The sequence below is a fragment of the Acinonyx jubatus genome, chromosome E4, assembly GCF_027475565.1.
Source record: "Acinonyx jubatus isolate Ajub_Pintada_27869175 chromosome E4, VMU_Ajub_asm_v1.0, whole genome shotgun sequence".
Classification (NCBI taxonomy): domain Eukaryota; kingdom Metazoa; phylum Chordata; class Mammalia; order Carnivora; family Felidae; genus Acinonyx; species Acinonyx jubatus.
Genome location: NC_069395.1, coordinates 4524389 through 4551789, shown reverse-complemented (window position 1 = coordinate 4551789; position 27401 = coordinate 4524389). Strand labels below are relative to the sequence as shown.

The 27401-nt window shown below is 57.2% G+C and overlaps 1 protein-coding gene across 5 annotated transcripts; it reads left to right on the top strand.

Moving 5' to 3' along the window:
• The first annotated feature begins 394 nt into the window (after positions 1-394).
• On the top strand, positions 395-27401 carry CFAP45 (cilia and flagella associated protein 45). 5 transcript variants are annotated; one of them, XM_053209218.1, is made up of 12 exons: positions 395-538; positions 6184-6259; positions 8655-8791; positions 11166-11310; positions 11599-11769; positions 13095-13273; positions 15293-15422; positions 19535-19681; positions 22105-22218; positions 22804-22997; positions 26680-26904; positions 27211-27401. In XM_053209218.1, the coding sequence occupies exons 1-12, from the start codon at positions 420-422 to the stop codon at positions 27287-27289; spliced, it is 1716 nt and encodes a 571-aa protein (XP_053065193.1). In that variant the 5' UTR covers positions 395-419; the 3' UTR covers positions 27290-27401. The 5 variants fall into 5 exon arrangements, with proteins under 5 accessions (XP_053065193.1, XP_053065194.1, XP_026904259.2 ...); XM_053209219.1 differs by having other exon boundaries at positions 414-538; positions 6134-6259; XM_027048458.2 differs by lacking the exon at positions 395-538 and adding an exon at positions 805-923 and having other exon boundaries at positions 6134-6259.

Here is a 27401-nt window from a genome sequence, read left to right as displayed (position 1 = left end):
CCGGCGAGAGGTTTGCGAGGGGGAGAGCGGCTCACGGGGTCACAGAGTCATCATGGCGCTTCGGCCCCCGTTCTGCTCACCGGGCCTGGGGGAGAAAACGTACTTGGACGGTGCAGAGGCTTTGTGAGGCTTGGGGCACACAGACTGCCCGGGTAAGTTCAGTTTCGTCCCTGCAGGTTGGGGAGGTATAAGAGGCCAAACCAGACTGGGAAAATCATCAAACTTCTAAAAACACTTCTAGAACAGTCCATGCACAAACTGGGAAGCGGTTAAAAGGCAGGTTTCCCAAAGCCGGTTCCGTAGATTTCCATTCAGACAGTCGACAGGGCATGCGTTTTTTTTTTTTTTTTTTTTGAATAAACTCCCCGGTCTCCGAGCTGGAGGTCAGAGGCCCCACACTTCAAGGAACTGCTCCTGAAATGACACACACATCCTCAGGGCGGGAAGTCTTCTGTGGTCTAACCAGGCTCTCTCCTGTTGTGAAACTTGTTTCTTCTGATCCACGGTTGGCGGGCACCTCCGGGGCACCGGCGCAACGGTAACCATGGTAACCCAGGGGGTGTCCCGGGGCCTGGCTCTTGCAGGAGGGCCGTTTGCTAGACATCCTGGGCCTATGCCAGGCCCCTGAGGGTTCGGGTTCCGACCCTACGGTCCAGCCAGAGCCGGAGAGGAGAGCCGGGGGCGCCCGCGCGGCTCAGCCTTTGCGGGTCACGGTTCCCACCCGGGGTTAGGGGTTCGGGTCCCCAGACCGCGCCCGACACCGGGTGCGTCCGCGGGAGCCGAGGGGCGGGGCCGGGGCCGGGGGCGGGGCCGGAGCCCGCGCGCTCTTGTTGCTATGGTAACGCATCAACATCCAGCGCCCTGGTGGCGGTGTGGGCTTTGGAGGCGGCGGAGGCGCGCAGCCAGAGCCTGCGGCTGAGATGGTGAGGTCCCGGGAGAACCAAGGAGGGGGGCCTCAGGTGTCCTGAACTGGGTTGGGGTTCCGAGCGGGGAGAGCGGAGGGCTGGGGAGCGCAGAAGTGGTGTCGAGGTCTGGGGTCAGGAAGGCCCAGGAGCGAGGCTAGAAGAAACAAGGGAAGTCCTGAGGGGGCTCCAAAGGAGGAATGATGGGTGGGGTCGCTAGGGATTGAAAGCGTGGGGTGGTGCTGAGCGGGGGAGCTGCGGAGAAAGGGATGTTCTCGTCCCTGTCCCTCAGGCTAGGACCCCCACTGGCTGGGGCCTGTGGACCGTGATGTGGGAAAACCACTGGTGAGGAGGCCACGTGACGGGTGATAGCACCAGTTCGGCCACCGATTAGCAGAGTGACAATGCACAAGTCACCTAGGGCCCCCGAGCCTCAGTTTTCTCTCTTCGGATAGCGGATAGCAGGGGGGGGGGGGGGCGCGGCTTGGTTCACTCAGCAGGTACTCAACAAACATTTGTGAATGAAAGGTTTGAAAAGCCCTGGAGAGGGACTGGGTCTGCTGTGGCAGGCCTGGGGGTTCCCCGGGGTGGGAAGGATCACGGAGTCCTGAAGGTGGGAAGGATCACAGAGTCTTGAAGGTTGACAGGTGCACCAGGCCTGGGAGGAGCCGTGAAGGGGTGTCTGGGTTCCGGCGAGGACTGTGTTGGTCCCTGAGGGATAAGGGCGAGGGGCAGAGGACAGGCGGTGGAGCCTTGGTTGGGTGTGGGAAATAACCTTAGAATTTCTGGGGCACACCAGCTGCCCTGGGTGTATCGTAGACACATTTCATGCCCATAGGTCCCCCTGCTTTTCTAGGGCTCAGTGGTTCAAATGCAGCGTCCCCAAGTAGGAATTTCAGAAGAGGTTTGTTAATTATAAAACAAGTCTCCAACAAAGACCAGCTCCCCATATCTGAGGATTCCCTGGGGTATTGTAGTGGGGGATCCCTTTTCATTTATCACTTTTTTCTTTTTTTTTTTTTAATATTTATCTATTTTTGAGAGACAGAGAGAGACAGAGCATGAGCAGGGGAGGGGCAGAGAGAGAGAGGGAGACACAGAATCCGAAGCAGGCTCCAGGCTCCGAGCTGTCAGCACAGAGCCCAACGCGGGGCTCGAACTCACGGACCGCGAGATCACGACCTGAGCCGAAGTCGGACACCCAACAGACTGAGCCACCCAGGCACCCCCCAAAAAAATTTTTACTGTTTATGTATTTATTTTGGGGAGAGAGGGAGAGAGAGAGAGGGAGACAGAGAATCCCAAGCAGACTCCGCACTGTCAGCACAGAGCCTGATTCAAGGCTGGGACTCAGGAACCAGGAGATCATGACCTGAACTGAAATCAAGAGTTGGATGCTTAACCGACTGAGCCCCCCAGGTGCCCCCAGAATTGTCGTCTTTAGAGGATTCAGATGAGGGATTCCTCACCTAAGGGCCACTCAGGGTCGGGGTTGGCCTGCTGAACTCCCTTGGACAGGACTGGGCATGTGGGCACCTTTGAGAAGTAGTGGGTCAAGTGAGTGATCTCTGCTCTTTCGGCAGGCCTTGTGTGTGTGTGTGTGTGTGTGTGCTCACGCGCGTGTATGGTGCTGCTCACTAGCTTTGGAGAGTGTTTGGAGGAGTGGGGAGGTTGGGAGGGGTGCTGATGGCCGCAGGAAGGTAGGGGTCACACTTAGGCAGGTTTCCAGGACTCTTGCAAAAACAATAAACAGCAACACCCTTCAGAAGGAGGGTTGGAACCTCAGTACAGATGGCCAACCTTGTGTCCCGGCTGGCGAAAGAGGTGGCCTGAGTGGATCACTCAGCAAAAGGCAGGTGCCTGGTGCGTGGACATCCCCACCTTCTTGGCCACCAAAGACCACAGAAGGGGAAAAAAATCGGGCCAAGAGCTGGAAGTCTGCATTTGCCGGCCTGTGGTGCGAACCTGTATGAAAAGAGGGACTGGAACCCGGGGTGGAGAGCACGTCCAGGAGATGGCGTGAAAGGTCTTTGTTCAGCTGACAGGTGTAACAGGACAGAGAAAGTCCACAGCCGTCCGCGTCATCCATGCTTCAGCTGTCTTGCTGGATTTGAGCTGAACGTACCAGATCTGAAGTTTTTAAGGGCGTCACTTTTCTGTGTTCAGAGTCAGAGCATCAGGCCCACGGCCCTGTTTTGTTCTCAAATAAATACAGTGTGTTATCTATAAAAATAGTTACCTGCTCCACGGCAGAAAACTATCCACTACAAGAACCGTCTTAAGATACTAATGGTCACCCCAAGTTTCTGTCCAACATTTTTGTAGATACGCATTCTGGGCGTGTGCCCTCCAAACACACATTTCCGCAGGAATAACTTGCACGTTTCTTATAACCTGCTTTCTGCAAAAGTTGGTGTATTATGGAGATTGTCCTGTATCGATGACAAAGTGAAAGCCATCCGACTGACCAGCTAATTTTTCTGCATCAGAGTCTCTCCCCAGATTCCTAGCAGAGGCCAAATTCCTGTGGTCCTGGGGTGGGATGGTATTTGAAGAGAGAGAGAGAGAGTCAGCTAGGTCAGCAAGATGAAAATATCAAAGCGGGGCTGGCATTTTTATCGGTCCCCGATCCTCCCAGTCGCTCTTGCCTCCCCAGCTATAGCCAGTTTTAACGGTCTCTCTTCCTTCCCTTCCTTCGGAAGCCGCCTCCCCCTGTGGGCTCCGCTCAGCTTCTTGGGGATATTTATTTGGTCATGCAAGAAATAAAACCAGCCCTTCACTTCCTGAAAGAACCTTTTGGCTACCGTCTCTGGCCTAGAGGGATCTAACTTTCCATTTCTGCTTGGTTCTTCATTTTTCCTAGTGCTTTTACACGGTGACCTCCCTAGTCCTTATAACTCTTGGCGAAACTGGCTGTGCTAACCATGGTGCGTGGCTTGTGGCTTCAAAGTCAGCATTTCCCCCGTGAGGTTTCTCAGCCACCCAACCCTAGAGAGCTCAGTGCTTCCCTCTGCCCTGCCCAGGGGCCACTTTCCTGTGGTCATCTCTTTTCCTTCCTCTCATCTGCCTTCTAGGCTCAGGCAGGCTCTCGTGTCTCTTGAGTGACTTCCTCTGGACCCGGGTCCCAAGGGCGCAGGAAAGAGGGGATTGGACCTCAGCCCTGGAGGAACCTGTAGTCTCGTGGACACCTGAGCGAAGAAAAAAACCTGCAGGAGCCCTTGAAAAGAACCGGGAAAACAAATGCAAAACAATAATCATACTTTCCATCTGTATTCCAAGCCCTCTCACATACATTCGTTTCCACAGTGATTCGGAAAACGCGGAGCGGTGTAGTGACCCGGAGCCAGGCGTGTTCTGGGCCTCGTGGAGGTCACCTGGCCGGGTTTTATTCATTCATTCTTCATCAAATGCATCCTAAGCGTCTACTGTGTGCCAGGCCCCACACCGTTCCCCTTAATTATACCCAGAGCTCTCGCCATCCCTGCTGAGCCAACGCCTTCCACCTTTTCCAGGTCTCCCAATGCGTTCCCTCCTCCTCCCTTTTGTAGCTTCTATTCATTTCTTCTTATTCTATTTTTGGTGGAAAGGGGAGCCATTGCTCACCACTTACCATATAATAACCCTTCAGACTCTGTTATTAGGCATCCTCGGGGCCTGCTATATTTGCCTTTTAATAAATCCAAGCTTGCCTGCTCTGCTGTCCCCGGGGCTGCCTGAGGCTGTAAAGGGAGGCTCCCACTGGAAGCCAGGTGGTGCGCTCAGCTGGAGAATAATCTCCCGATTTGGTGTGAAAGCCTGATCCAGGTGGAACAGGTGCCCTGGGCTGTCTTTTTGGTCAGGGCAGGTCGGAGAGAGCTTTTAGAACACACTGCCCAGGGTCTGGTGACCTTGAACGACAGAGTCCGTTTCCCTGGACGGCTGCTGATTCCCAGGCTCGGGAGACCCAAAGTGGGTAGCTCGTGCCCCCGAGACGGCCCAGCTTAGAGAACTGTGGGACCGCGTGGCTCCTCCAAAGGGGGATTTGGATCAGCTTTAGATGAAGCCTGGAGTCGCCCCACAGTTCTCACAGAAACCGCCTCCTGGGGACAGACTTCCCTCCGGGCAGAGCTGAAGCCTCGCTGAGCCTTGGGCGCGGAGGGTGTCTTAGCCAGTCTCGTGGGTTGCAGGCCAAGGGCCAGAACTCTACTTTGAGTACAAGGGCATATACTGAGGGGATTTGGGAGAGCTCCCGGCTGGGAAAGTATGCTTGGAAAACGGCGACAAAGGGAGATCCTGCAGCCGGAACCGGGGCCAAAATCACAACCCGGACCTGGCCTGGCAAGGACCCTTGACGCACGGGGAGCTTGGTGGGTGCTGCTGTGGGCGTCCTTATCAGCAGGGCCCCAGGCGCTGGGTGCAGCTGCTGCTGCTGCCTTCGCCAGCACCTCTCTGGGCCGCCAGCTCCCCTCCGTTCTCCGGCTCAGGGGATCCGATCGGTGAAGCCGAGGCCCTCTGCCCAGGCTCAGAAGGCGCATGTGTATCTGGTGTTTTTAGCATCTATAGTTGGCGGAGATGGGCCTTAGCTCTCACAACTCATTAGATGAAGACTTCTCCAAATAGTGGGAGATACTGGGTGGTTAAGCTTTAGGGCTCCCAGGAGTGAAAGCCACAGTGTGGACACCATCAAGCAGTTTGCCTGATTGTAGAGGAGCCTTTGATCCACTGGAGTTTACGGGGCACCCACCGCGCGCCAAGCCGTGGGCCAGGTGCCTTTCCATCCTCGGTGTCCTCTGGTCCCCCCCGGAACCTCGTGAGCTGGTGGAGACATGGAGGAGGGCAGAGAGCCGTGTTAGTTGCCAAGGGGGCTCCGAGCTCAGGCTGAGAGGCTGGGCGGTGGAGAGGACGCTGCGTTTCTGGGGAGGCAGCCCAAGTGGCCTCACGAGAGAGTGTCCTTGTGGGAAACTGGGACCGGGAGGACAATGACGTCCTCCTCCTTCCATCCCCATGTTCCTCCTCCCTGCTTCGGTGCCACAACGGGGACCTGGCCTCCTTCAGGCCTTCTCACCCGGCTCCTACCCAGAGGATCCCCTGCTTCTGTGGGGTGTCTCCTACGTTTCAGGGTGTCCCGGCTGCTTTCCCTCAGTGGTTTTCCACCTGCTTCTCCCCGCTACGGGCTGCCGGAGGGCTTACCTTGCCCAGGGTGCAGACGGTGCTGGGTGCTGACGGGCCCAACTTTCTGCCTCTCCCTGCAGCCGCTGAGTGCCGCTGGCATCCTGAGTTCCTCTTCCACCACTTCCAACAGGTCGAGGAATAAAACTCGCTATCGGACCAAAGCCGTGAGCTCCGAGGCGGACGAGAGCCTCTTCGGAGGTGTCAAGGTAACCCTCGCCCAGCCCCTTCCAGGTGGCCCCCCGAGGAAGACCCGAGCAGCCCCTGGGAACAGCGGCACGTGGCTTTCCCCACCCCTGCCAGCCTCACGTCCGCCCGGCGTGTCAAATCTGGTGTCACGTCGAGGGGGTTCTGTTGCCGAGAGCAGATGGCCGCCCAGTCAGTGCCCCAGGATGGAGACGTCTGAGGGTCAAGGTCGAGTTTGCAGATGGGGAGGGAGTAAGGTGTTTCCCCTCCATCCAAGAACAGCGTCAGGGAGAAACCCAGCCCCCACCCCCACCCCGGGGGCTCAGCCAGCAGGGTTACTGAGCTTTGGGAAACCCCCGAGCAGGTCTTCGTGTGCTGATGTCGCCCACACGAAGCAAAGGAGAGAAGGTGCCGAGAGGGAGAGCTAGCTAGAGCGGCCTCGAGATATTCTTGGTACTGGGGACGTGCAGCAGGTAAGAAGGAAGAAGGGAGGCCAGGAGAGAGAGACGGAGAGACGGAGAAAAGACCAGCTGTGAACACCTGGGCGGCAGGCAGGTGGGGGGAGCGGTGGGGTGGGGAGGGTCTGCGCTTGCTATTCTCACCGTGAACCGCAAAGGGCTTTCCAGAGGGTTCAAGGCGGCCATCTCTCTCCATTAGGAGACCCCCACCTGCAGCAGTTTCCCACGGACAAGGGAAAATCGGAGGAGCTCACTGTCACTTGCAGGCAGCTCTTGTTTGGGGCCCTTGGGGGGTTTCCTAGTTGCAGCGAAGATAGGTTTGGAAAGGGCCGCCTTCTCCAGGAGTCGTCCAGTTGGCTAGCGGGAGGGGCAGTGGGAAAAATGCCCGTTCCTGGCCCATTTCTTTGGCCTCTTCCGAGGGGGGGTGGGGGGCGGTGGTCAGAAGTCTCCGAGCCGGCAGTAGGGGGCAGACGCGGCCCGCGGCGCGCCTGAGTTGCGCCCTCTTGGCGGCAGATGGGCAGCAGGGGGCAGCAGCACCCCGGGGACGTCCCTGCAAAGTGAGCTCAGGACCCGGAGTACCTCCACTGAGGCCATCCCCCTGCCTCCACTTGGGATCACAGTTACTGCATTTGGGACAAGTGAAATTCTCTCCTGTGCTCAAAATTTTCCTGAAATAAGTGCTTTTATTTTATTTTACTTTATTTTATTTTACTAAAAAAATTGTTTTTAATGCTTATTTGTTATTGAGAGACAGACAGACACAGAGTGTGAGCAGGGGAGGGGCAGAGAGAGGGGGAGACACAGAATCCGAAGCAGGCTCCAGGCTCCGAGCTGTCAGCACAGAGCCCCACGCGGGGCTTGAACCCACAAACCATGAGATCATGACCTGAGCTAAAGTCAGACGCTTAACCGACTGAGTCACCCACCCAGGTGCCCCTATTTTATTTTGTTTTATTTTGTTTTATTGTATTTTATTGTATTTTATTTTATTTTTATTTTGTTTTGTTTTATTTTATTTTATTTTGTTTTATTTTATTTTATTTTTTATTTTTATTTTATTTTGTTTTGTTTTATTTTGTTTTGTTTTATTTTATTTTATTTTGTTTTGTTTTATTTTATTTTATTTATTTTATTTTATTTTTTTATTTTCATTTTATTTTATTTTAATTTAATTTAATTTTTAATTTAATTTAATTTAATTTAATTTAATTTTTTTATTTTCAAGAGTCAGACACTTAACTGACGGAGGCACCCAGGTGCCCCAGTGGTTTCGCGTTCTTATTATCAGACTCGTTCACGGTTGGAACATTTTGGAAAAAAAATCATACATTTAATATGTATTCTTGCTAATTCTGACTCCCTGACTTTCTCACCACGTTAGTTGTAAGAGCAGGTCTCTACCAGGCCCTTTAGCCGTTTCTAACTCCCACCATATGATTTTTTTTGGGGGGGGAGTCCAAGTAAATTAATCATAAGGAAAGATTAAACACTCCCAAATATCATAGACTGGATGAGTCTGTATCAAAGTGTGTTATCTCGAACCCACCGTGCGTCCGAGAGGGACCATTCTCTCTTCGTAAATATTTCATGGAGGGAGAGGACCCCGGAGACCCCAGATTTTCATTCCTGATGGTTTGGGGTTGGGAATGGACACATACTAGGCACTCCCCTCCCCATCCACCCAGGAGTGTCTGCACGAGACACGGAGGGTTGGGGGGGCTTGTTCTCAGAGAAGCTGGTCAGTACAGAACACATGCAGCCAGGTTCAAGTGCAGAACACCACACTGTTTTCTCAGTGCCCCAGCAACTCTCGGCGGTCCCCACAGGACCGGGTGCCGGCCAGCCTTCTCTGCCACCGGCTGGGGTGGAAGAAAGAGGGGAAGGCTACCCTTGAAGAAGTTAGGATTGACTGGCAGGTGTGGGCTGACCAGCTTCTAAGCCGTCCTTCCTGACCCCATAGCCTCTGACCCAGGACAACAGTCCTACCGTGCTGCTCCGAGATAAGCACGCCATTCGGAAGACTCTCGCTGCCCTGAGCTTGGACCACAAGCCGGAGACCATCCAGGTCGTCACCCGGGACATGGTCCGGAAACTCATGTGAGTGCCCAGGGCGCGGTGCCCGGCCTTCCTGTCCCAGCCTGCCCTTCTGCCGAAGACCCGTGCGGGGAGAGGGGGCTCCCTGGGTTCATGAAGTTGGTCTGGCCCCCGCTTCTTTCCTACTCGTCTCCCCGTTTGCCTCCTAGCTCTCCTTCCTCGGCATTTTGGCCTCTTTTTCTCTTCTTTTTGTATCTCTTCTTGCCTTTACCCTTGACCCCCAGCATCTTCCTTTTCCCTTTCCTCTGGCTGCTGACGGACCTATTGGCAGAGGGGCCGTGCTCGGTGGGTCCCGGCCGAGCCCCCCTACTGCTCTGGCTGCACCGAGAATCTGAAGTAAGGGGGAACTGCCCAGATGCTGCTCAGGCCCCGGGCTTCTTCCCGGGCTCTGAGGCCAGAAGAGGAAATTCCCAAGGGGAATTCCCAAGTTCCTCGGGGATCGGCCCCGCACGCCCCTGGCTTCCTGCCTGGAGCCGCCTCCTTGGCGGGCGCCCTGGGGTTAGGCCTCCCCCTCGGCAGTGTGAACCGAGCTTTCGCTCAGGGGCCCGGCTGCACCCTCGGGACCGTTCTCCCAACTCTGGCCGCACCTCGGAGAACTGGAGCTCCCCGCTGCGCCGCCCGCGTCCGGAGCGGGGGAAGCCCGGCTGCGACACGGCTCTGCGAGCACGGTCGGCTCAGCCCCTGGCGTCAGATGGCCCTTTATGGTCAGCAGAGCAGCTGCTGGTGGGGCCCAAGGCAGCGTTCCTCCCTGGAGGGGTCTAGTCCTGCCGGCCGGGATGCCGTCTCAGATGCGACCGTTTCTGGTCCTTCAGGTCCCAGGCCACGTCCCGGATCCATCACTCATTCGGGCCTCCTCCCGGACCCTCCCCAACACACACATGGGCACGCGCGCACGCACACACACACACCCGCACACACACGCACGCGCACCTGCCACATGCACACACGTGCACACACATGCACATACATACACACAATGCTTGCACACATATACACCATTCGGGCCTCCTCCTGGGCCCTCCCCAACACACACGTGCACAAACACACCCACACCTGCAACACACACGCACCTGCCACATGCACACATGTGCACACACGTGCACACAGGCCTGCACGCACACACACAATGCGTGCACACATATACACAAGCACACACTTGTGTACACATGGTCACATATACCTACACAATGCACACGTGCGTGCGCACACACCCACACACATATGCTCACACATGCACACACATGCACATATTCACACACACATGAACACTCACATATACTCACACACATACTCTCACATATGCATGCACACACGTGCACGCACAGTACACACACTTGAGCACGCTCACATACATGCACACTTGCACACATACACTCACACTTGCTCACACATATGTACACGTATAGTCACGTGCTCACACATGCACATACACGCAGGCAGATTCACACACTTGCATACGCAGACACGCACACACACACGCACGCACATACTTATACTCACACGCGTGCTCACACACATACACACGCACGCGTGTGCACACAAGTTTTATGGGATGAGGTTCACTTCCTGCCTCAGGCCGGCTGCGTCTCGCTGCCGTGTCCCTGTTAAATGGCCTCACCCAGAAGCAGCTTTAGTCCTGGCCCCTGCTGCTCCCGCCTGCATCCTCTATGTATGTCATTTGTTTGTAATCATTATAATTAACTATTGGTTTGTTGAATGTGCTGGGCGGCTAGGAGGAGAGGGCCACAGACGTGCCTCCAACTGTTGTTGATCAGAGATTTTAATTAATATTTAGGGTTCAAAGCTTCTCTCTGGGCCGGATGGACAGGGATGCCTAGGTTTCTCACAGCATCCGTTTCGACCTTGTCCAGCGTCCCCTCGCCCTTTTTAAGTCGTCCTAGAGGAATAAGCTATTTTTGGAGTTCAGGTCGCCGGCGTCGTTTTGAGCTCTGCCTCTGGGCCCAGCTCTGTGCCGCGGCCTGGGCCGCCAGGCGTGCGGTCAGCAGAGTCTGAGTCCTGGAGGAGCGTGTGGCCCAGCACACAGGCTGCACCCGTGGGGCCACGGCACAGGCAGCAGGAGCCGCACGCGTGGGCTCCCAGGAGGTCAGCTCCCAGCCCGGTGCGGGGATGCACGTCTGTGCACATGGCGCAGGGGCTCGTGGCTGCACAGACAGGGCAACGTATGCACCAGACCTCTTAGCGAAAGTCCTTAAAACGTCTCTGTTTGGCCCGTCCCTTGCCTGGGACCCCTTCTCCCCAGGGGGCCCATGGGGGGGCGGCACTGGGGGACGCTGGCAGTGGTGAGGGAGGAGGGGAGGGCGGAGCGGTGCTGAGAGCTTCCCCCTCCTCCCCACTGACTGTTCATCCCCTGCGTCAGTGTTCCCGCCAAGGATCCCTCGGGGGAGTCCCTCATCATGAGCCCTGAGGACTTTGAGCGCATCAGGTGGGCGTCCCACGTCCTGAGCAGAGAAGAGCTGGAGGCCAGGGAGCAGGCCTTCCAGAAGGAGAAGGAGGCCATCATGGTAGCTGCCCTCCCCGAGCCCCGATCTCTGCCGATGGGAGCGGGGAGCTCTGGTCAGGGGGCCTTGGCAGGAGGCGCCCACGTGTGCTTCCTGGAGACCCTAGAGCGCACGCCAGGTGTGGACGCTGCTGGGGGCGGGGGTGGGGCGAGCAGGAAGCCAGGCGGAGAAACTTCTGGGTTCCGAGGGCATGACGGGGTGAAGCCATCCCAGGGGTCACACTGGGTCACCCGTGGTAGCAGGGCCAGCACCCAGGGCAATCCCCCCACTGATCCAGACTGCGTCCCGTAGGACGCAGTGGCCACACGTAAGAAGATCATGAAGCACAAGGAGATGGTGTGGAGAACCAACAGGAAGCTCAGCGACCTGGAGGAGGCAGCCAAGGAGAGGGCCCAGGACCTGCTGCAGAGAGCCAGCCAGCTGCAGGCCGAGCAGGAGGAGGAGCTCAGGGGCATGAGCAAGGTGGGGGCCTCGCCCCTCCCGCACCCCCAGGACGCACTGCCACCCCCTCCCTCCTCTTATCGGACAGGCTCCGCCCCAGCTGGACGTGGGGAAAGCAGGGGTGACCGGTGAGGGGCTGATGGAGGGGGCGTGTTGCTGCAGTCAGAGGGAGGACCGGCCTTGCCACAGGCTAGCTGTGTGACCCCCAGCAAGTCACATACCCACCCTGGGACTCACTTCCTTCATCTGTTTGTGTGTTTTTTTTTTTTAATGTTTATTTTTGAGAGACAGAGCATGAGCGGGGGAGGGGCAGAGAGAGGAGTAGACACAGAATCGGAAGCGGGCTCCAGGCTCCGAGCCGTCTGCACAGAGCCCGACGCGGGGCTCGAACCCACGAACCGTGAGATGGTGACCCGAGCTGAAGTTGGACGCTCAACGACCCAGCCCCCCAGGCGCCCCTCGCTCCCTTCATTTGTAGAGCGAGAGTGGTGAAACCGCTTAGCAGGGTGATTGGCGGGGGTGAACGGGCTAACCCACAGCAGAGGCTTTCCCAAGTATGGTGGGCACATGAGGGTGAGGACGCGACTTCCGCGTCTGTCCTGCTGGCTCCGTTCTGGCCGCGCGCCCTGCCCCCCCCCCCCCCCCCCCAGCGGGCTTCTTCTCAAGACACCAAAGCGCCTCCTTTAGCCCAGAGCGTGAAGACCCGAGGCTCGTTTGGACTTTTGTTTCTCAGTTGCACGTGGGTCCCAAGCAAATGCACACCGCCGACCCCCAACCCCCTCATCTACACCTTCTCCTCACACCTCCTTTTATTTTCCAGAACTTTCTCTCGCTCATTCTCACGGATGGCCGTCCCCTGATGTGTCACGTGGGGCTCTTCCCCCTTAAAACTCTAGCGGCTTGGTCTCTGCAAGAGTGTCTTAGGTTCCCTGAGAAGTAGGACAGAGGGTCTGAATACGGGGGTTCATGGGTCCCCCAGGGGGAACCTCGAACCTCTGAAGTTTCATGGAAATGTAACGTGCGTGTGTGTGAGTGAATCTTAAGGAGGACAGGGTCCGTAGCTTTCCTTATGTTCTCGAAGCGCGATGACCCCCCGGACACGAAGGCCCGATACCCTGCAAGGCGCTACCGCACAGACCAGGGGCCTGGCGCATGTCGGCGTGGAGCTCCGCCGAGGCGAGGGCGAGCACAGGATGCTCTCGCTCTCCCGGGCTTGCGCGAGGCTGTGCGCGTGTCCAGCATACCCAGCGGGACCCGTTTCTCGCCCCCACCTTCCACACCCCCTGGCGCATCCCGCCCGATCCGCGTGCCTTGACCCAGGGCCACTGTCGTCTCCCCGCCTCCAGATCATCCTCAATGCCAAGTGCCATGCCATCCGGGATGCCCAAATCCTGGAGAAGCAGCTGATTCAAAGAGAGCTGGACGCGGAGGAGAGGCGTTTGGATCACATGATGGAAGTGGAACGGCAGAAGGCCATTCAAAGGCAGGAGGAGCTGGACAGGAAGAGGAGGGAGGAGAGAATCCGGTAAAGCGGTGGTTTTGGGGCCTCCCTCCCTGGCGCTTCCGTGGCTCTTTGGGTGCGGGTAGCCTTGCCAAGGGAGAAGAGAAATGGTCACGATCACCACCTGTGAGCATCTCAGAGCCTGAGGAAGGGATTCCGAGAACCGCAGAGCTTCTCAAGGCTGATTCCCAAGATGGTTGCTTCACAACCTGGCCCCCCTTCAGCCTCGTTCCCCACCTTTTCCTGCCGTCCCCTCTGCGCATCCCCCCCACCCCCTTCCCCCAGCACCCCTGGGCTTGTCACAGTTCACGCTTCTGTCCTTCCTCCTGCTGTGAAGCCTCTTCTTTTCCCCCTTTGCCCCTGGAAAACGCCTTCTCTTCTTTCCGTGTGTGACACTTTTGCCGTCACCTCCCCCGGAAACCCCTCTCCCTTCACCAGGCAGGCTCGGTGGCTCCCTTCTGGTGCCCGGCCACACCGTGGTGTGGTCTCCCACACACTGTGTTATGCTTCTCGCACCACGGCTCCCCGGCCCGCGCCAGACTGCGTGCTCCCTGAGGACGGCGACCCCGTCTTAACTCACTTCCGTAGCTCCCGGGCCTCGCAGAGAGTGTGGCCGGTGGTTAACACCTGTTAGGATGAATAAATTCAGTCCCCTTCCCTTTGCAGGAAAGGACAAGCCCCAGAGGAGGTAAATCATAGAATCATGGTGTCCCAGATCTAGATAGAACACCCACCATGGAAGGCAAGAAATATTTCCATAAACAGTCCTTGAACCACACTGACTGGCTGGTGTCTCTCTCTGTCTGATTCAGTCTTCTGGAACCATCCATCCCTGTTCTTCTCTTGGTCCCTGGCAGATTACAGTAGGCTCCCTATAAACATTTATTTATTAGCTCAGTAGTTCTTAATCTCCTGCACAAACGGCTCTAATTAAGGAAAAAATCTCTGCCTGCCTCATTAGGCCGCTCTAATGATCTGAGCTGGTCCTTATATTGAGCCCCAGCCCTGCCTCCCTGAGACTCTTTTACTCATTCCTCCCGTTTATTTCATCTGGAGTCAGGAAGCCATTCAAGGGCTCCACCTGGATGGGAGTCTCGTAGTCCTTCCTCCCCATGCTCACCCTGACCTGTGTCCTCCCTCATTGTCCCTGCCTTTACTCATCCGTCATGGGGTCTGGACGCCTCTGGGTTTATTGTCACCCCAACGACACACAGGGAGTCACCGGCCACGCTGATTGCAGACTCTGGGTTCTCTGCTTTTTACTGTGGAGCTGAGCCAGGGCATTGCTGAGCCGAGAGGCTTGCTCACACCCAGCCCTGTCCATCGGCGGTGAGGGCCGGGGCATAAGACAGACGGATGGCTAGCGAAGTGGGCGGGGGAGGTGGCTGGGGGACAAGACAGGACGCAGCAAGAGGCAGCACAGGAAGGAGACCGTGGGCTTTCTAACTGAAGCGAGCATGGGGGGGCCGGTGCCCCACGATTGCTCTGGCGGGCTTGGGGGGGGGCGACGATAGGATTTCAGAAGCCCTTGACACACTGAAAGGGAGAAGGTGCGTTGCGATCTGGGGTGCACTCGTGGGCAAACAAACGAAGAAGGGGAATCTCAGGAAAGGCAGCTTGGGGCGCCTGGGGGGGCTTGGTCAGTTAAGCATCTGACTTCTGCTCAGATCGCCATCTCAAGGTTCGTGGGTTCGAGCCCCCTGTCGGGCTCTGTGCTGACAGCCGGGAGCCCGGAGCCTGCTTCGGATTCTGTGTCTCCCTCTCTCTCTGCCCCTCCCCTGCCCGCGCTCTGTCTCTGTGTCTGTCTCTCTCAAAAATAAATCAATGTTAAAAAATTATTTTAGAAGAAAGGGGGCTTGGAAGGTAGGGAACCGGCCCCCTCAGGACAGTCTGGTCTCAGAAAGCACGGCGACGTGTTACGGGGCGCTCGTCGAGTTGTCCCTGTGACTGCCACCTCCCATCGTGGGGGCTGTGTGGGTGGAGGCTGGAGCAGAGAAGCGCGGGCCCGGGTTTCTGAGCCCCTGCGCTGCCGTTCGCTCCTAGGGGCAGACGACATATCGTGCAGCAGATGGAAAAGAACCGGGAGGAGCGGTCGCTGCTGGCGGAGCAGCGGGAGCAGGAGAAGGAGCAGGTGCTGGCGTCCATGCAGCAGCTTCAGGAGGAAGATCTGCGGGTAACGCGCCCGACCGAGCGCAGCTCCCAGAGGCTCCGGCGCCAAGGCGCTCGAGATCCGGGGGACTGGGGCGTGCACTGCTTTTCTGTGAGGCACCTGTGCATTTCACATCACCGCCCTTAGCTCGTCGCGGCCGCACTGAACAGGCGTTTGGCCGTGGCGCCACGCTGGGGGGCGGGGGTGGGCAGGGACTTGGACTCGTGGCATCCCGCCCCCCTCCCCGGGTCACGGGGTCCGACACCAACGCGTCTGTGAGTGGACACAGAAAGGAAATGCATGGCTGTCTGCCTCGCACACGCAAGCCCGTAGGGATGTTTTCTAGCCCTCTTGCCATTATCCGGGGACACGATGCGCCGGGCAGGTGGACCGCGGGGTCCACGGCCCAGGCTCCCCGCGGTTCCCTCATTCAAAGCGCAGGGCACCCCAGTGTGATTAATTGTGTGCAAGAGCCAAGCCTTCCCCCTGCCGCCCCCACAATCCCCCCCCCCCAACCCCTTCGTCCAAATAAAACCCGTGGGCACATCCATCGCAGAAGAAGCGATGACATACCCGCCCGAACTACCCGCCCGAACTACGGAGACTTAAATCCTCTCCTGTTTGCCGGTCTGGTCTGCTGGGACTAGGCAGAGGCCCCTCGCTGGCGAGCATTTGGCACATTTATTTGTTCTCCCCTCCTCACTCCGGTTTTTTTGGCCTGTGAACATTTAAAAAAAAAACCAAAAAAAATTTTTTTAATGTTTATTTATTTCTGAGACAGAGACAGCATGAGCGGGGGAGGGTCAGAGAGAGGGAGACACAGAATCTGAAGCAGGCTCCAGGCTCCGAGCGGTCAGCCCAGAGCCCGACGCGGGGCTTGAACTCACAAACCGTGAGATCATGACCTGAGCCGAAGGCGGTCGCTCAACTGACTGAGCCACCCAGGCGCCCCTTGCCTGCGAACATTTTTATACACACAGGCAAACTGGAAGAATTGTGTCACACCCATCAGCGCGGGGCCGAGACTTCGAGACTTTCCGCTTGCCAGTCTGCCTTGCTCGCTTGTCTCTTTTCGGAGCACATACGCGTTCTGTCACTGTTACGCTATTCGGCGGTGAGCTGCAGGTGTCTTGGCTCTTTGCTACTAAATGCTGCAGCCCTTGTGTCGGAAGCACAGAGACGTTCTCTGTCCAGTGGACGCTACGACACTCACAGCCCCTCGTCGAAAAGCGGAATCCAATGATTCTCTGATATCGTTTAATACCGAATCCACATTCAGTCCCCCAGTGGCTCCCTGAAGGTGCCTTGAGTTGTCTTCTGTTGCTCCAACCAGGATCCAATCAAGGTCCCCACCTTGCATTCACTTGGGCCTCCTTTGTCAGCTTTCACCTGGAAGAACTCTGGTTCCTTCCTGCCTTCATTGCTATGGCACCGGTATTTTGGAGCGCCCAAGCTAGCTAGACTTGAGGAGCATCCCCCTTTCCGGCCTGTCGGGTTATGTCCTCAGGGTGTCATTTAACTTGTGGAGTGTGCATTCTTTCCTTTTTCTCCTCATTCCCCACGTTAAGATGGCTGGTTGTCGTTCCCCCCCACCCCCACCCTGTGATGTGATGGCGGTGAGGGATGGGGGTCCCTGAGGGGTCTTGGGGGCAGCCTCACAGTTATGGAGGCTTCTCAGAGTGCCTCACAGTGTGAGGGCCTGTGTGGGGGGTGAGGGGAGGAGCACTGGGAGAGTCAGGAAGACTGGGGCGGGGGGGGGGGGGCAGGCAGCCTTGTGAGCTGCTTGAGAAGGGGGCCCAGCTGGGCTGAGAAGCCAGAGAGGCCTGGCCGAGCTCCTGGCTCAGGGAGCAAGGGAAAGAGCCCGGAAGAGGAGACAGGGCTTCAGCATGCAGGGAAGGGGTGCGAAAGGAAGGCCGGGAGATCTGGCTAGATTGTCGGAGGGGGAATTGGTGGACTCCCTGAGAAAGTTCCAGGCATCCGTGAGTCAACACCGTTGCTTGATGTGTCTCGTCGTACTGGTACTGTCCTTCGAAGAGGCACTTTCCGAGCTTCCAGGAAGTGTTCTTAGGCGACTTGAAGTTAGGAATGTGTTGGGGCGCCTGGGTGGCTCTGTCGGTTGAGCGTCCTGCTTTGGCTCAGGTCCTGATCTCCTGATTCGTGGGTTCGAGCCCCGTGTCGGGCTCTGTGCTGACAGCTCAGAGCCTGGAGCTTGATCCGGATTCTGTGCCTCCCTCTCTGCTTGTCCCCTGCTCGTGCTCTGTCTCTCTCTCTCTCTCACTCTCAAAAATAAATAAACAAACATTAAAAAAAAATTTTAAGATAGGAGGAACGTGTGTCTCCCAGCTCAGACCTGCCTTATGATCTCTGGGTGGTGCAGGGCAGTGCCCCCCACCTTGCTAGCAAGAGGGAGAAGAGCAGGGCAGTGGGGGGGGGGTTCCTGGGGTTGCTTTGCAATGGCTTTAGAGATCAGAGACAGTGAAAGTCCTTCAGTTTCTTGGAAGTCTAGTGAGCCAACAAAAACAACAAACTGAAAAGTAAATAAATAGGCAAAGACGTGAGTCAATGCATGGTTGTGTGCATCGTGGATGGGAAGTCGGTGGGTTTTCTAGTTGAGCGGGTCAAGGGATTAAATAGTGCGTGGGTACCAGTGGCAGCCCCAGCTTTGGTGGGAAGCAGATAGAAAGGAAAGGAAGAAAGGGAGAAGGGGGAAAGGGGTGCAGAGTCGCTGGGCCAGGTGGGGAAAAGTGGGGTGAGTGAACAGGTAGACACGGCGAGAGTGAGGGAGCGCTGACGGCCATGACTCATGCATCACAGGCCTGGGGGGGAGGTGGGGGGGGCAGTCAGTGCTGTGTTGATCTGGTGCACGAGGCTTCCCGGGAGCCCTGAACTCGGCTGTGAGTCAAGCTTGGGGAGAGCCCGCAGAGTTGCCTCAGATGAGTCAGGTCAGAAGCGCGGCTGGGGAGGAGCTGGAAGTCTTGGGTGGGGCCTGGCCTTTGACAGATGGAAGGAACTGGAAACAGCACACGGCGGGAGTTGATGGGTAGAAGAATTGGGCCCAAAGAGATGGAGATTCCTGGGAGAGTATAGGTGGGCCAGATTCCAACGTTCCGTCTTGTGCACAAGACTCCGCATGGGGCCCTGAGAATGTGCTCCGTCAGATCATGGGGGGCTTTGCAAGTTCAGGCTCCTTCCTTAGAAGGGATCTCGTCCCTCAGGGTCAGGTGCCTTGACCGCCATCATTCACTCATCGTGTTTCTCTGTGTCTACCTTTTTTTTTTTTTTCTTTTGCTCACACGCCATTCACTTTGGTTCTCCTTTATCCCTGTTCTAGTTTATTGAGTATTTGCTGTTTTCCTCTCACTGGGCCGCATGTTGCCAGGAAGACAGGAAATGTGACATGGTTGCCGTCCCCTGGCTGGGACAGAGTAAACCCACAAGAATGAATGGGGACCCACGGGGCAGTGCCTGAGCTGTGGCACCGTCTTGAGTGCAGAGGGGATTCAGAGGTGCAGAGAGAACCGACAGGGAAGACTGGAACTTTAATTTAGAAAGACCAGGTTCCAAAATTCTGGAACTGGCGTTTGTTAGCTGGATGGCCCCGGACAAGTCACTTAAATTCAGGGCCTCAGTGTCTTCATCTGCAGGAGAGACATAACAAGCTTTACCCTTCAGGGTCTTGGGGTGCATTTAGGTTTCGGAGCCAGGCTGCATAAAGTGCCCAACGGGTAGAACATACTCAATGAGGGCAACGCTTTATTATTTCGGTCATCGCCATTGAGTCAAGACCAAAAGCTAGGGTTTGCCTAAGAGAAGGAAATTGAAGGCAGGGGAAAAGCCCGGGAACAGCGGGTGGGACTTCGCAGGACACGTGGGAGCCGCCGGGTGGAGTTTTAAGAGCCTCTGCTTCCCTGAGAGTGTATAGAAATCAAGAGTGTCAGGACCACCACCAAGCCAAGAGGGTACAGACGGCAAGGAGGGGCTGCGAGGGGTCACCGGCGACGCTGGAGGGCCCCTTGACCAGGGGCCAGCGGCGGTGGCTAGACCGCAGATGGCGCGCGTCCCCCTGCCTCTCTCTGCCCCCACGTGCCAGTGTCTCCTGGTCTTGCCCCCTTCCACTTGGAGGTTCCTTCCTTCAGGACATGGAACGAAGGCACCAGGAAAAATTGAAGATGCAAGCCGAGATTAAGCGCATTAACGACGAAAACCAGAGACAGAAAGCAGAGCTGCTCGCCCAGGAGAAGCTGGCCGACCAGATGGTGATGGAGTTCACCAAGAAGAAGATGGTAGGTTTCTTTCTTTCTTCCTCTGAGCGCAAGCAGGGAAGGGGTGGGGGTGGGGTGGGCAGAGCATCCGAAGCAGGCTCCATGCTGTCAGCACAGAGCCCGACGTGGGGCTCGCACTCATGAACCGCGAGATCACGACCTGAGCCGAAGCTGGACGCTCCACGGACTGAGCCACCCAGGCACCCCTGAAGACGGTAGGTTTCCGAGGCCTGGGGCTTGTGGCCACGAGCGAAACATCTACGACACGGACAGGCAGGCCTGAGATCTAAGGGGACTCGCCGCAGGCAGCCATGCCTCCCTTTCAAAACGGATGTCCTTCATTCAAGGACCTGGCTCCTTTTCCTCTTCATGTTGGCCGGTTCACTTATTCATTAACAGAGAGCAGGCTCGAGGGACACCCAATTTAGGGTGTTATATCCTTGTTAACACCTTTGATTAGAAGTTGGATGAGGGTCAGGTACAGGCAGGGAACAAAATGAAAACTATCGGGGAAAGTGAAGTTTTTGTGGATTCCTGGTGGCCTCTGCGTAATTATATCCCCGGTAATCATGGGTCACCCGCCCCATAACTTTCTTGTGAAAATTCCTAGATTGGGCATCCTGTCCTGGGTGTTAGAAAATAGAGCCTTCTCCCGCAGTGGCTGTGGAAGCCACAACCACAGGTGTGGCGCAGAGCAGGGGATCCAGGAGAGGCGGCTCACGCCACGTGGGCTCACTCAGGAGCCGGGCTGAGAACCGGAGGGACCAGGGTCAGTGAGGAGTGGAGAGTGGAAAACAGAGCGAACGTGGCTTAGACGGAGAGAACGTGGAGTTAGGTAAAACGAGAAGGAAGGGCTGAAGGTGGCAGGAAAGGCATTCAGTGCTGCATGTGCGTGCCCCCTCCTGCTAGCTCCGAGGCTCCGTGGTGACAGAGAACGTGCCCTACTTCCCTGTAGTAGGGATGACAGGCAGGGGGGCATCGCGGGCGTGTTCTGAAAACGGCGGATCGGATATACCTGTATGCTCCAAATGCAAGCCACAGAAAATGAAGCTCAACAAAGCTTTTTAATGTATTTATTGTTTGGCTTTGGCTTGCTTATCAGATGCCAGGAGATGCAGGCAACAGCAGGAACAGAGGTTGGGGGCAGAGATGGTTGGGGGCGGGGATGGTTGGGGCATCACAGTGATCACAGAGCTGCCGTACGTCGGGAGCTCAGTCTGTGCACGGGCTCTGTGCGCAGTGCTTTACAGCTGTTGTCTCACTGAACCATTACAGCACCTTGTAAGCCCTGTCACTGACTGATGCAAAATACCCCGAATGCTTCGCTGTGTGTCCAACAGCAGACTGGGTCGAACGTACCTGGAATGCCGTGGACTTTGTGCAGAGCTCAGCCACTGGTTCCCCGAATGGGTGGATGTAGTGGTAATAAGCCGGTCACGTGTGGGAGCTGGTGGACAGTTTGCAGAGCCCGTGGCCGTCACGACAAGAGATGAGGTGGCGAGGCGACGGGGAGCTGAGAGCGGTTGTTGGGGACCCCTTGGACCTTGAGCGGAGGCTGGAGGCCTGGACTGGTGGGGAAGTCACCGGAGATTTCCGAGCAGGAGAAGAGTAGGGCTGGTCTTCACATGTGGAAGGGACACCGGGGGGGGGCGGAGCTGGGATAGGCTGGCGACCGGCATAGCGGTTGGGCGCTTGGGCACGCCCACAGCCCATGTCACAAGACTCACCTCACAGGGGCCTCTGCTCTTGCAGCCGGGGCTGCCCCTCTAGGGCTAAAGGCAGAGACTGGTTGTGGAAGTCTCCAGAGTTCCCTGCCCTGCCATCTGGGGCGAGGTGAAACCGAGGCCAGCTTGACACACAGCCCCCCGTGCACAACTCACAAGCGGGCAACTCACTGGGCTTCACAGAAGGCTGGGCAGGTAGAATGATGGCTACGGAGCATTCTTTATGGGAGGATCACGTGTCCGCCCGACCCAAGCCATTAGTCTTATGAATACCCAAGAATGCTAGTTGGGAAGCCGGGTTTGGGAAGATTGTAGGGATATGTCTGCTCTTTCCGAGAAGTGGCAAAGGGCGCCGACTCTGATGGTTCGCTCCTTGGGTATCTGCTGGCCCCCGCAGGACTGCCCGAAGCATGGCTGGCCGTGTGCCCAGGGACTAATGGGGTAACCCCCACCTGCTGCGTTTTACACGACACGCAGGATGCCGGGGTTGGTACTTGGAGAGACGGCCCACTGGCCTCGCTACTCGGACACGGTCTGTGACGCAGTGGATGGAGCGTGAAGGCTGGGCTTGGGATGCCTGCGTGCGTCGCTAGCTTTGTTTTGTCCAACCCGAAAAGCAGTCAGGGAGTGGAGACCCCGGACTGACCGTTGCGGGGGCTTCGTGTCTCTGCAAGGCTGCAGTGGTGGGGGCTGCTCTACGAGACCTTTGCTTCCTGGCAGGCTCGAGAAGCAGAGTTTGAGGCTGAGCAGGAGAGAATCCGGAGGGAGAAAGAGAAGGAGATCACCCGGCTGAGGGCCATGCAGGAGAAGGCGCAGGATCACCAGGCACAGCAGGTACCCGCTCAGTCTCGGCTCCCCTGTGCCTCCCCCACTCCCTTAACTACCCCCTTTGACAGCCTGCGAAACCACCCTGGAGGGCAGAGGTGCGGAAGAGGGGATGCAGGTTACGTAGACTTGAACAGTCTGATGAGGGCGGGGAGGAGCAGAGAGAGAGAGGGAGACACAGAATCTGAAGCAGGAGCCCGATGCGGGGCTTGAACCCGCGAACCACAAGAGCATGACTGGAGCCCAAGTCAGACGCTTAACCAACAGAGCCACCCAGGCGCCCCGGTCATTAGCAGTTTTTAAAACGAGAGGCAATCGCAGGACCGCCTGGAGGTGTTCGAGGTCTGGGGAGGAAAGCATTGGGATGGGTGGCGGCGAGGGAGGGCAAGGTGACCCCTCGGGGTATCTGCGGACCAGAAAGTTCTACGAGATTCCGTGTACTCTTCCCTGCAATGACCTCGTCGCCAGAGAAATCCACGCCACGCCTCAAAGCAGGCCGTGTCGGAGTCTGCAGCCGGTGTCTTCCTGAGGTGCCCGCTGGGTCTCGGGGTCGGTTTGCACCCTCGCTGGTCTCCCCACCCTCTCCTTTCCCAGGACGCCTTGCGGGCCAAGCGCAACCAGGAGGTTGCGGACAGGGAGTGGCGCAGGAAGGAAAAGGAAAACGCGCAGAAGAAGATGGAGACAGAGGCCAAACTGCGCCAGAGCCGGCTGGAACAGGTGGCTTTCAAGGAGCACGCTCTGGCCGTTCAGGTGCAACGGGACCGGGACGATTTCGAGAGGATTCTTCGGTAGGTGGGGCCGGGCACCCCGGCTTCCTTTTCTTGGCCTGCGGCAGGGATGGCCCGCACTGGGGGGAGGACCCTGCTGGCAGGTGCACAGACAGAGGTGCTCTCCTCTTGCCCGGGATGGTGGAGCCATTCTGAATGGATGGGTAGTTGAAATGTTTCAAAGACAAGAATGGGGAGCTGAGAGGTTTTTGTTTTTGGTTTTTTTTGAACTTTTAATGTTTATGTATTTTTGAGAGAGAGAGACAGAGCTTGAGAGGGGGAGGGGCAGAGAGAGAGGGAGACCCAGAATCCGAAGCAGGCTCCGAGCTGTCAGCATAGAGCCCGACGCGGGGCTCGAACTCACGAGCCGTGAGATCATGACCTGAGCCAAAGTTGGACACTCCACCGACTGAGCCACCCAGGAGCCCCAGGAGCCAAGAATTTTCCGATTAGGGATTTGGAAACCAGCACCCGGAGGAGTCTAAAGAATTGGGTATTATTTGGATTGTTTGTCCCGGAGGATTAAAGGCGTAAGTAAAAGTATACATCTGGTCCCTCTGCCCTCCCCTGCCTCGACGTACCCCCGCTGGTTAGGGGTGAGGATAAAGCAGGCAGTGGGGGAGAATACGAGGAACAGAGAGAGCTTCGGACACCAAGCTTGTGAGTCACTGGAGAAGAGCTCCGGGGGGCGGGGGGTGTCTTTGCCATTCATTCGATAAACAGTATCCAACACGTAAACTCAAGGCTCCGCCGTGGGACATATTGGAGGTGAACAAAACACTGTCGTTGGCCATCGCTGTGGGAAGGATGTGAGCAACTCCTACTTGGATTGACCTCCCCTGTATCCATCTGTCTTTCCTGCCAGCTCGTCATCCTTTTATTTTCGTTGTCTTTTGTCTCCGCGATAATTCCCACCTGTAAGTGGAAGTGAGGTGTTCACAACTGTCGCTCTCCCTGCCCGTCGTTCACCCCCAGAGCCGCCAGCCGTCACGGCTGCTCTGGCGTCAGTCGGGGTCACCTGCCGCCACCAGACCCCACCCCCTGGGCTAAGTGTTCTGGGCTCACCAGGAGTGACTCCTTTCTTGCTCTGGTTCGGACTCTGTGATAGCAGCAGCTTTCAAAGAAACAAACCGAATTGCGATGGGGGTGTGGATACGAGATTACAGAAATCGTGCTCCGGTGAGTAGAGACTGAGAGGTGCGGCCCGGCCTTCTCGTCTACCTGGTCTATGTGCCAGAGGTCCTCCTTGGTATTGACCCCATTAGTTGCATGCCAGACCCCAGGGCCCCCCGCCAGAGGCAGAGCAGATCTGTAGGAATCTCCGTCCTTGCCAGGGCCGGGGTCCTGGTCTTTTATTGGACCCTGGGCCCCCTGCGCCTGCTCCCCCAGCCGCGGTGGCCTTTGCCTGCCCTCAAGGGTCATGCCGTGGTCTCCGGAAGCCTGCCGAGGAAGGCAGCTTCCTTAATGGCCCCGAAGATTCTGCCCCTGGGCTCCAAACTACCTTTCAGACGCCTGCCCTCACTGCCACATGCCTTTAGCAGGCACTAATAAATATTAATGGAAAGAAATTAAGGTCCTCCTTCTGCCCCTGACCCATTTGTCCCTTCTTTGCTTTGTTTGCCTGAAGCATATGCACCAGCCAGTTATTAAAGCGAGACCAGCCCCTCGGAGATGTTCGGTCTCACCTGCTGTTCTGGGTTAGCATCTAGACCTGGTGTCTCCAGGGCCACGTGACCACCAGGCCAGGTGTCTTCAAGCGCTAGGAATGTCCCTGCCCGTAGCCAGCAATGCAACTTTTCCTACTTCAAAGCATGACCTTGTGGATGGCCTCTACGTGGGCTTCCTGCTTCCGGACAGAGGGATGCCTTTGACTCTCAGCTCACCGACTAGGCAGGGAGAGCTGACCTCCCCTCCCCCGTGGTGCTGAGAATTGCCTTGGAGCTTTCACCAAGTACTGTGGCCCGGGCTCCACCTCCACAGATTCTGATGTAACTGGTCGGGGGTGAGGCCCAGGCTCCAAGGTCACTGCCCTAACCCCGTGAAGTGACCAGGCTCTTCCCCACTCAGATTTCTCACTGCCTGCCAGCCCAGGGGATCTCCAGTGACACAAGCAGCTTCCCATTTCCACCCTGTCTCGCAGGATGTAAAACAACAGAAAACCCTTATCCATCTAGGAAAATAAGGGCAAGGCAAAGAGGCAAGGCTTCCTGCTGTCACAGATGTGTCTGAGCGGTGGAGGTTTGGAGTCTAAATACAGAGGGGTGAGGAAGCCAGCGCGTGTCTCCTGACAGCCTGGGAGGCTCCGTGGCAGGTGCAGGGTTTGGGAGGTGCCCGCCGGTGTAAGGGACGTGCCCAGAGTTGAGACGATGCTGCGTGTTGTGGGTCTGGGGAGATGAGTAAGTGACTTGTGCTTTTGGAAGCTTTGTCGGGGACATGAGTACCCTCAGGGCAGGGGGGCAGGTAAGGAATCCCTGCCTGAGATGATTTTACATGTTGTTTTGGTTTTTGATTCTGTCAAGAGGCATCTGGGTGGCTCCGTTGGTTAAGTGTCTGACTTCGGCTCAGGTCATGATCTCGAGGTTCGTGGGTTCGAGTCCCACGTCGGGCTCTGTGCTGACGGCTCAGAGCCTGGAGTCTGCTTTGGATTCTGTGTCTCCCTCTCTCTCTCTCTCTGCCCTTCCCCTGCTCATGCTCTGTCTGTCTCTCTCTCAAAAAATAAACATGAAAAAACCAATTTAATAAAAATAAAAAAGAACTAAGATGATAGTCCAGGGTGGCCTAGCACCGCGCTCCCCCTGGGATGTGAACACAGTACCTTTGAGTTTTCCGGAGCCTGTCTGGCCCACACGGGCTGCTTGGCTGCTTGGCCAGGGAAATCAGGGCCTGTAAAGTCCCCTCGTGAGGAGGCCCCTGTGGGGAATTTGGCGAGCTCCCGCCTTCTTCCCGCAAACACGAGAGCCTGCACGACAGGTGTCAGCCCTTGTCACTTCTAAGCATCCCCGTTGCAGTTTTGTTAATGTCATTGTTATTGTTTGTGGGTAGGGAGGGAGGGAGGGAGGGAGGGAGAGGGAGAGAGACTATCTTAGAACAAGCCAGAGACGAGTTCTGCATTGTACGACAGAAAGAGCTGGAACAGTAGCTTCCAGTGGGCGAAACCCTGAGCACGGGCCAGCTCCTGGTGAAATATAAGAATGCGGGATCTCTCGTTCAAAAAGTATTAAGAATTTCAAAACAGTGGGCGCCTGGGTGGCTCAGTCCGATTTCAGCTCAGGTCTCATGGTTTGTGGGTTCGGGCCCCGCATCGGGCTCTGTGCCGACAGCTCAGAGCCCGGAGCCTGCTTCGGATTCTGTGTCTCCCTCTCTCTGCTTCTCCCCTGCTCACACTTTGTCTGTCTCCCTCTCTCTCGAAAATAAATAAACATTAAAAAAATAAAAAATAAAAATTTCGGAACAGTGATGGAGGAGAACCAGAGCGCACACGGGGCCCTTCGGAGCCCGCCCGCGGTGCCAGGCCTGGCTGAGGAGGGGGCGGCATGCCTGGGGGCAGCTCTGGTCTCTGAGCCCCAGAAAAGGGCCGCAGTGTGCCGGGCTGCGGTCTCTGAAGCATGTCCACCGGAGGAGCCCTTCCGGAAGGTTCCCGGGGTGCCTCTCCTCGCCGGGCCGGCCCAGACGGGCCGTTAGGCAGCCGGTGTCCCTCCTCCAGGGCTCAGAGAGAGCAGATCGAGAAGGAGCGGCTGGAGGCGGAGAAAAAGGCCGCGGGGCGCCTGCGGCACGCGGACGAGCTCCGGCGCCAAGTGCGCGAGAACCAGCAGAAGCAGGTGCAGGACCGCATCGCCACCTTTGAGGAGGGCCGGCGTCTCCAGGAGGAGGCCCAGAAGCGGCGCGAGCGCATCGATGACCTCAAGAAGAAGAAGATTCAGGAGCTGAGGTGCGCCCGGATCCCTGCGCCCCGCCCCGTGCCCCCCTCTCCCAAGGACGGGGTGTGCGGGAGTCGGGGCGACTCCCGGCTCCGGAGGGGGGGGGGCTGCCGCAGAAGGTTCCGGGCCCCGGGGCCTCCTGGATCCGTGGCAGGGGCCGGAGCCCTGACGGGAACGCGTCTGGGGGACGGATTGTAGGAGCCAGGATGGGGGGCGCGGGCCCCCAGGTCCCGGAACCCCCACCGGGGCCTGCTTCCTGCTGCTCCTGTCTGGTCCCACGGCCCATGCACGCCTGTCCCGCCCCCTGCCCCCTGCAGAGCCACCGGCCTCCCTGAGAAGTACTGTGTGGAAGCGGAGCGCAAAGCCAACATCCTGCCAGCCGCCTGTGTGAACTGAGGGGGGGCCTCCGTGTCCCCGGGGACGCCTCCAAGGGGACAGGCTCTGCCCAGTCTCTGGGCGTCCATGACTGCCGCTAGCCTAGACATTTTAGAGGTACAGATTAAATTTA

Excerpts from the sequence above, each read along its gene's own strand:
- CFAP45 (XM_053209218.1), top strand. The coding sequence starts at position 420 with ATGACACACACATCCTCAGGGCGGGAAGTCTTCTGTGGTCTAACCAGG. Across the intron at positions 539-6,183 it reads TCCGGGGCACCGGCGCAACG|GTCGAGGAATAAAACTCGCT; the intron begins GTAACCATGGTA and ends CACTTCCAACAG. Across the intron at positions 11,770-13,094 it reads AGCTCAGGGGCATGAGCAAG|ATCATCCTCAATGCCAAGTG; the intron begins GTGGGGGCCTCG and ends CCCCGCCTCCAG.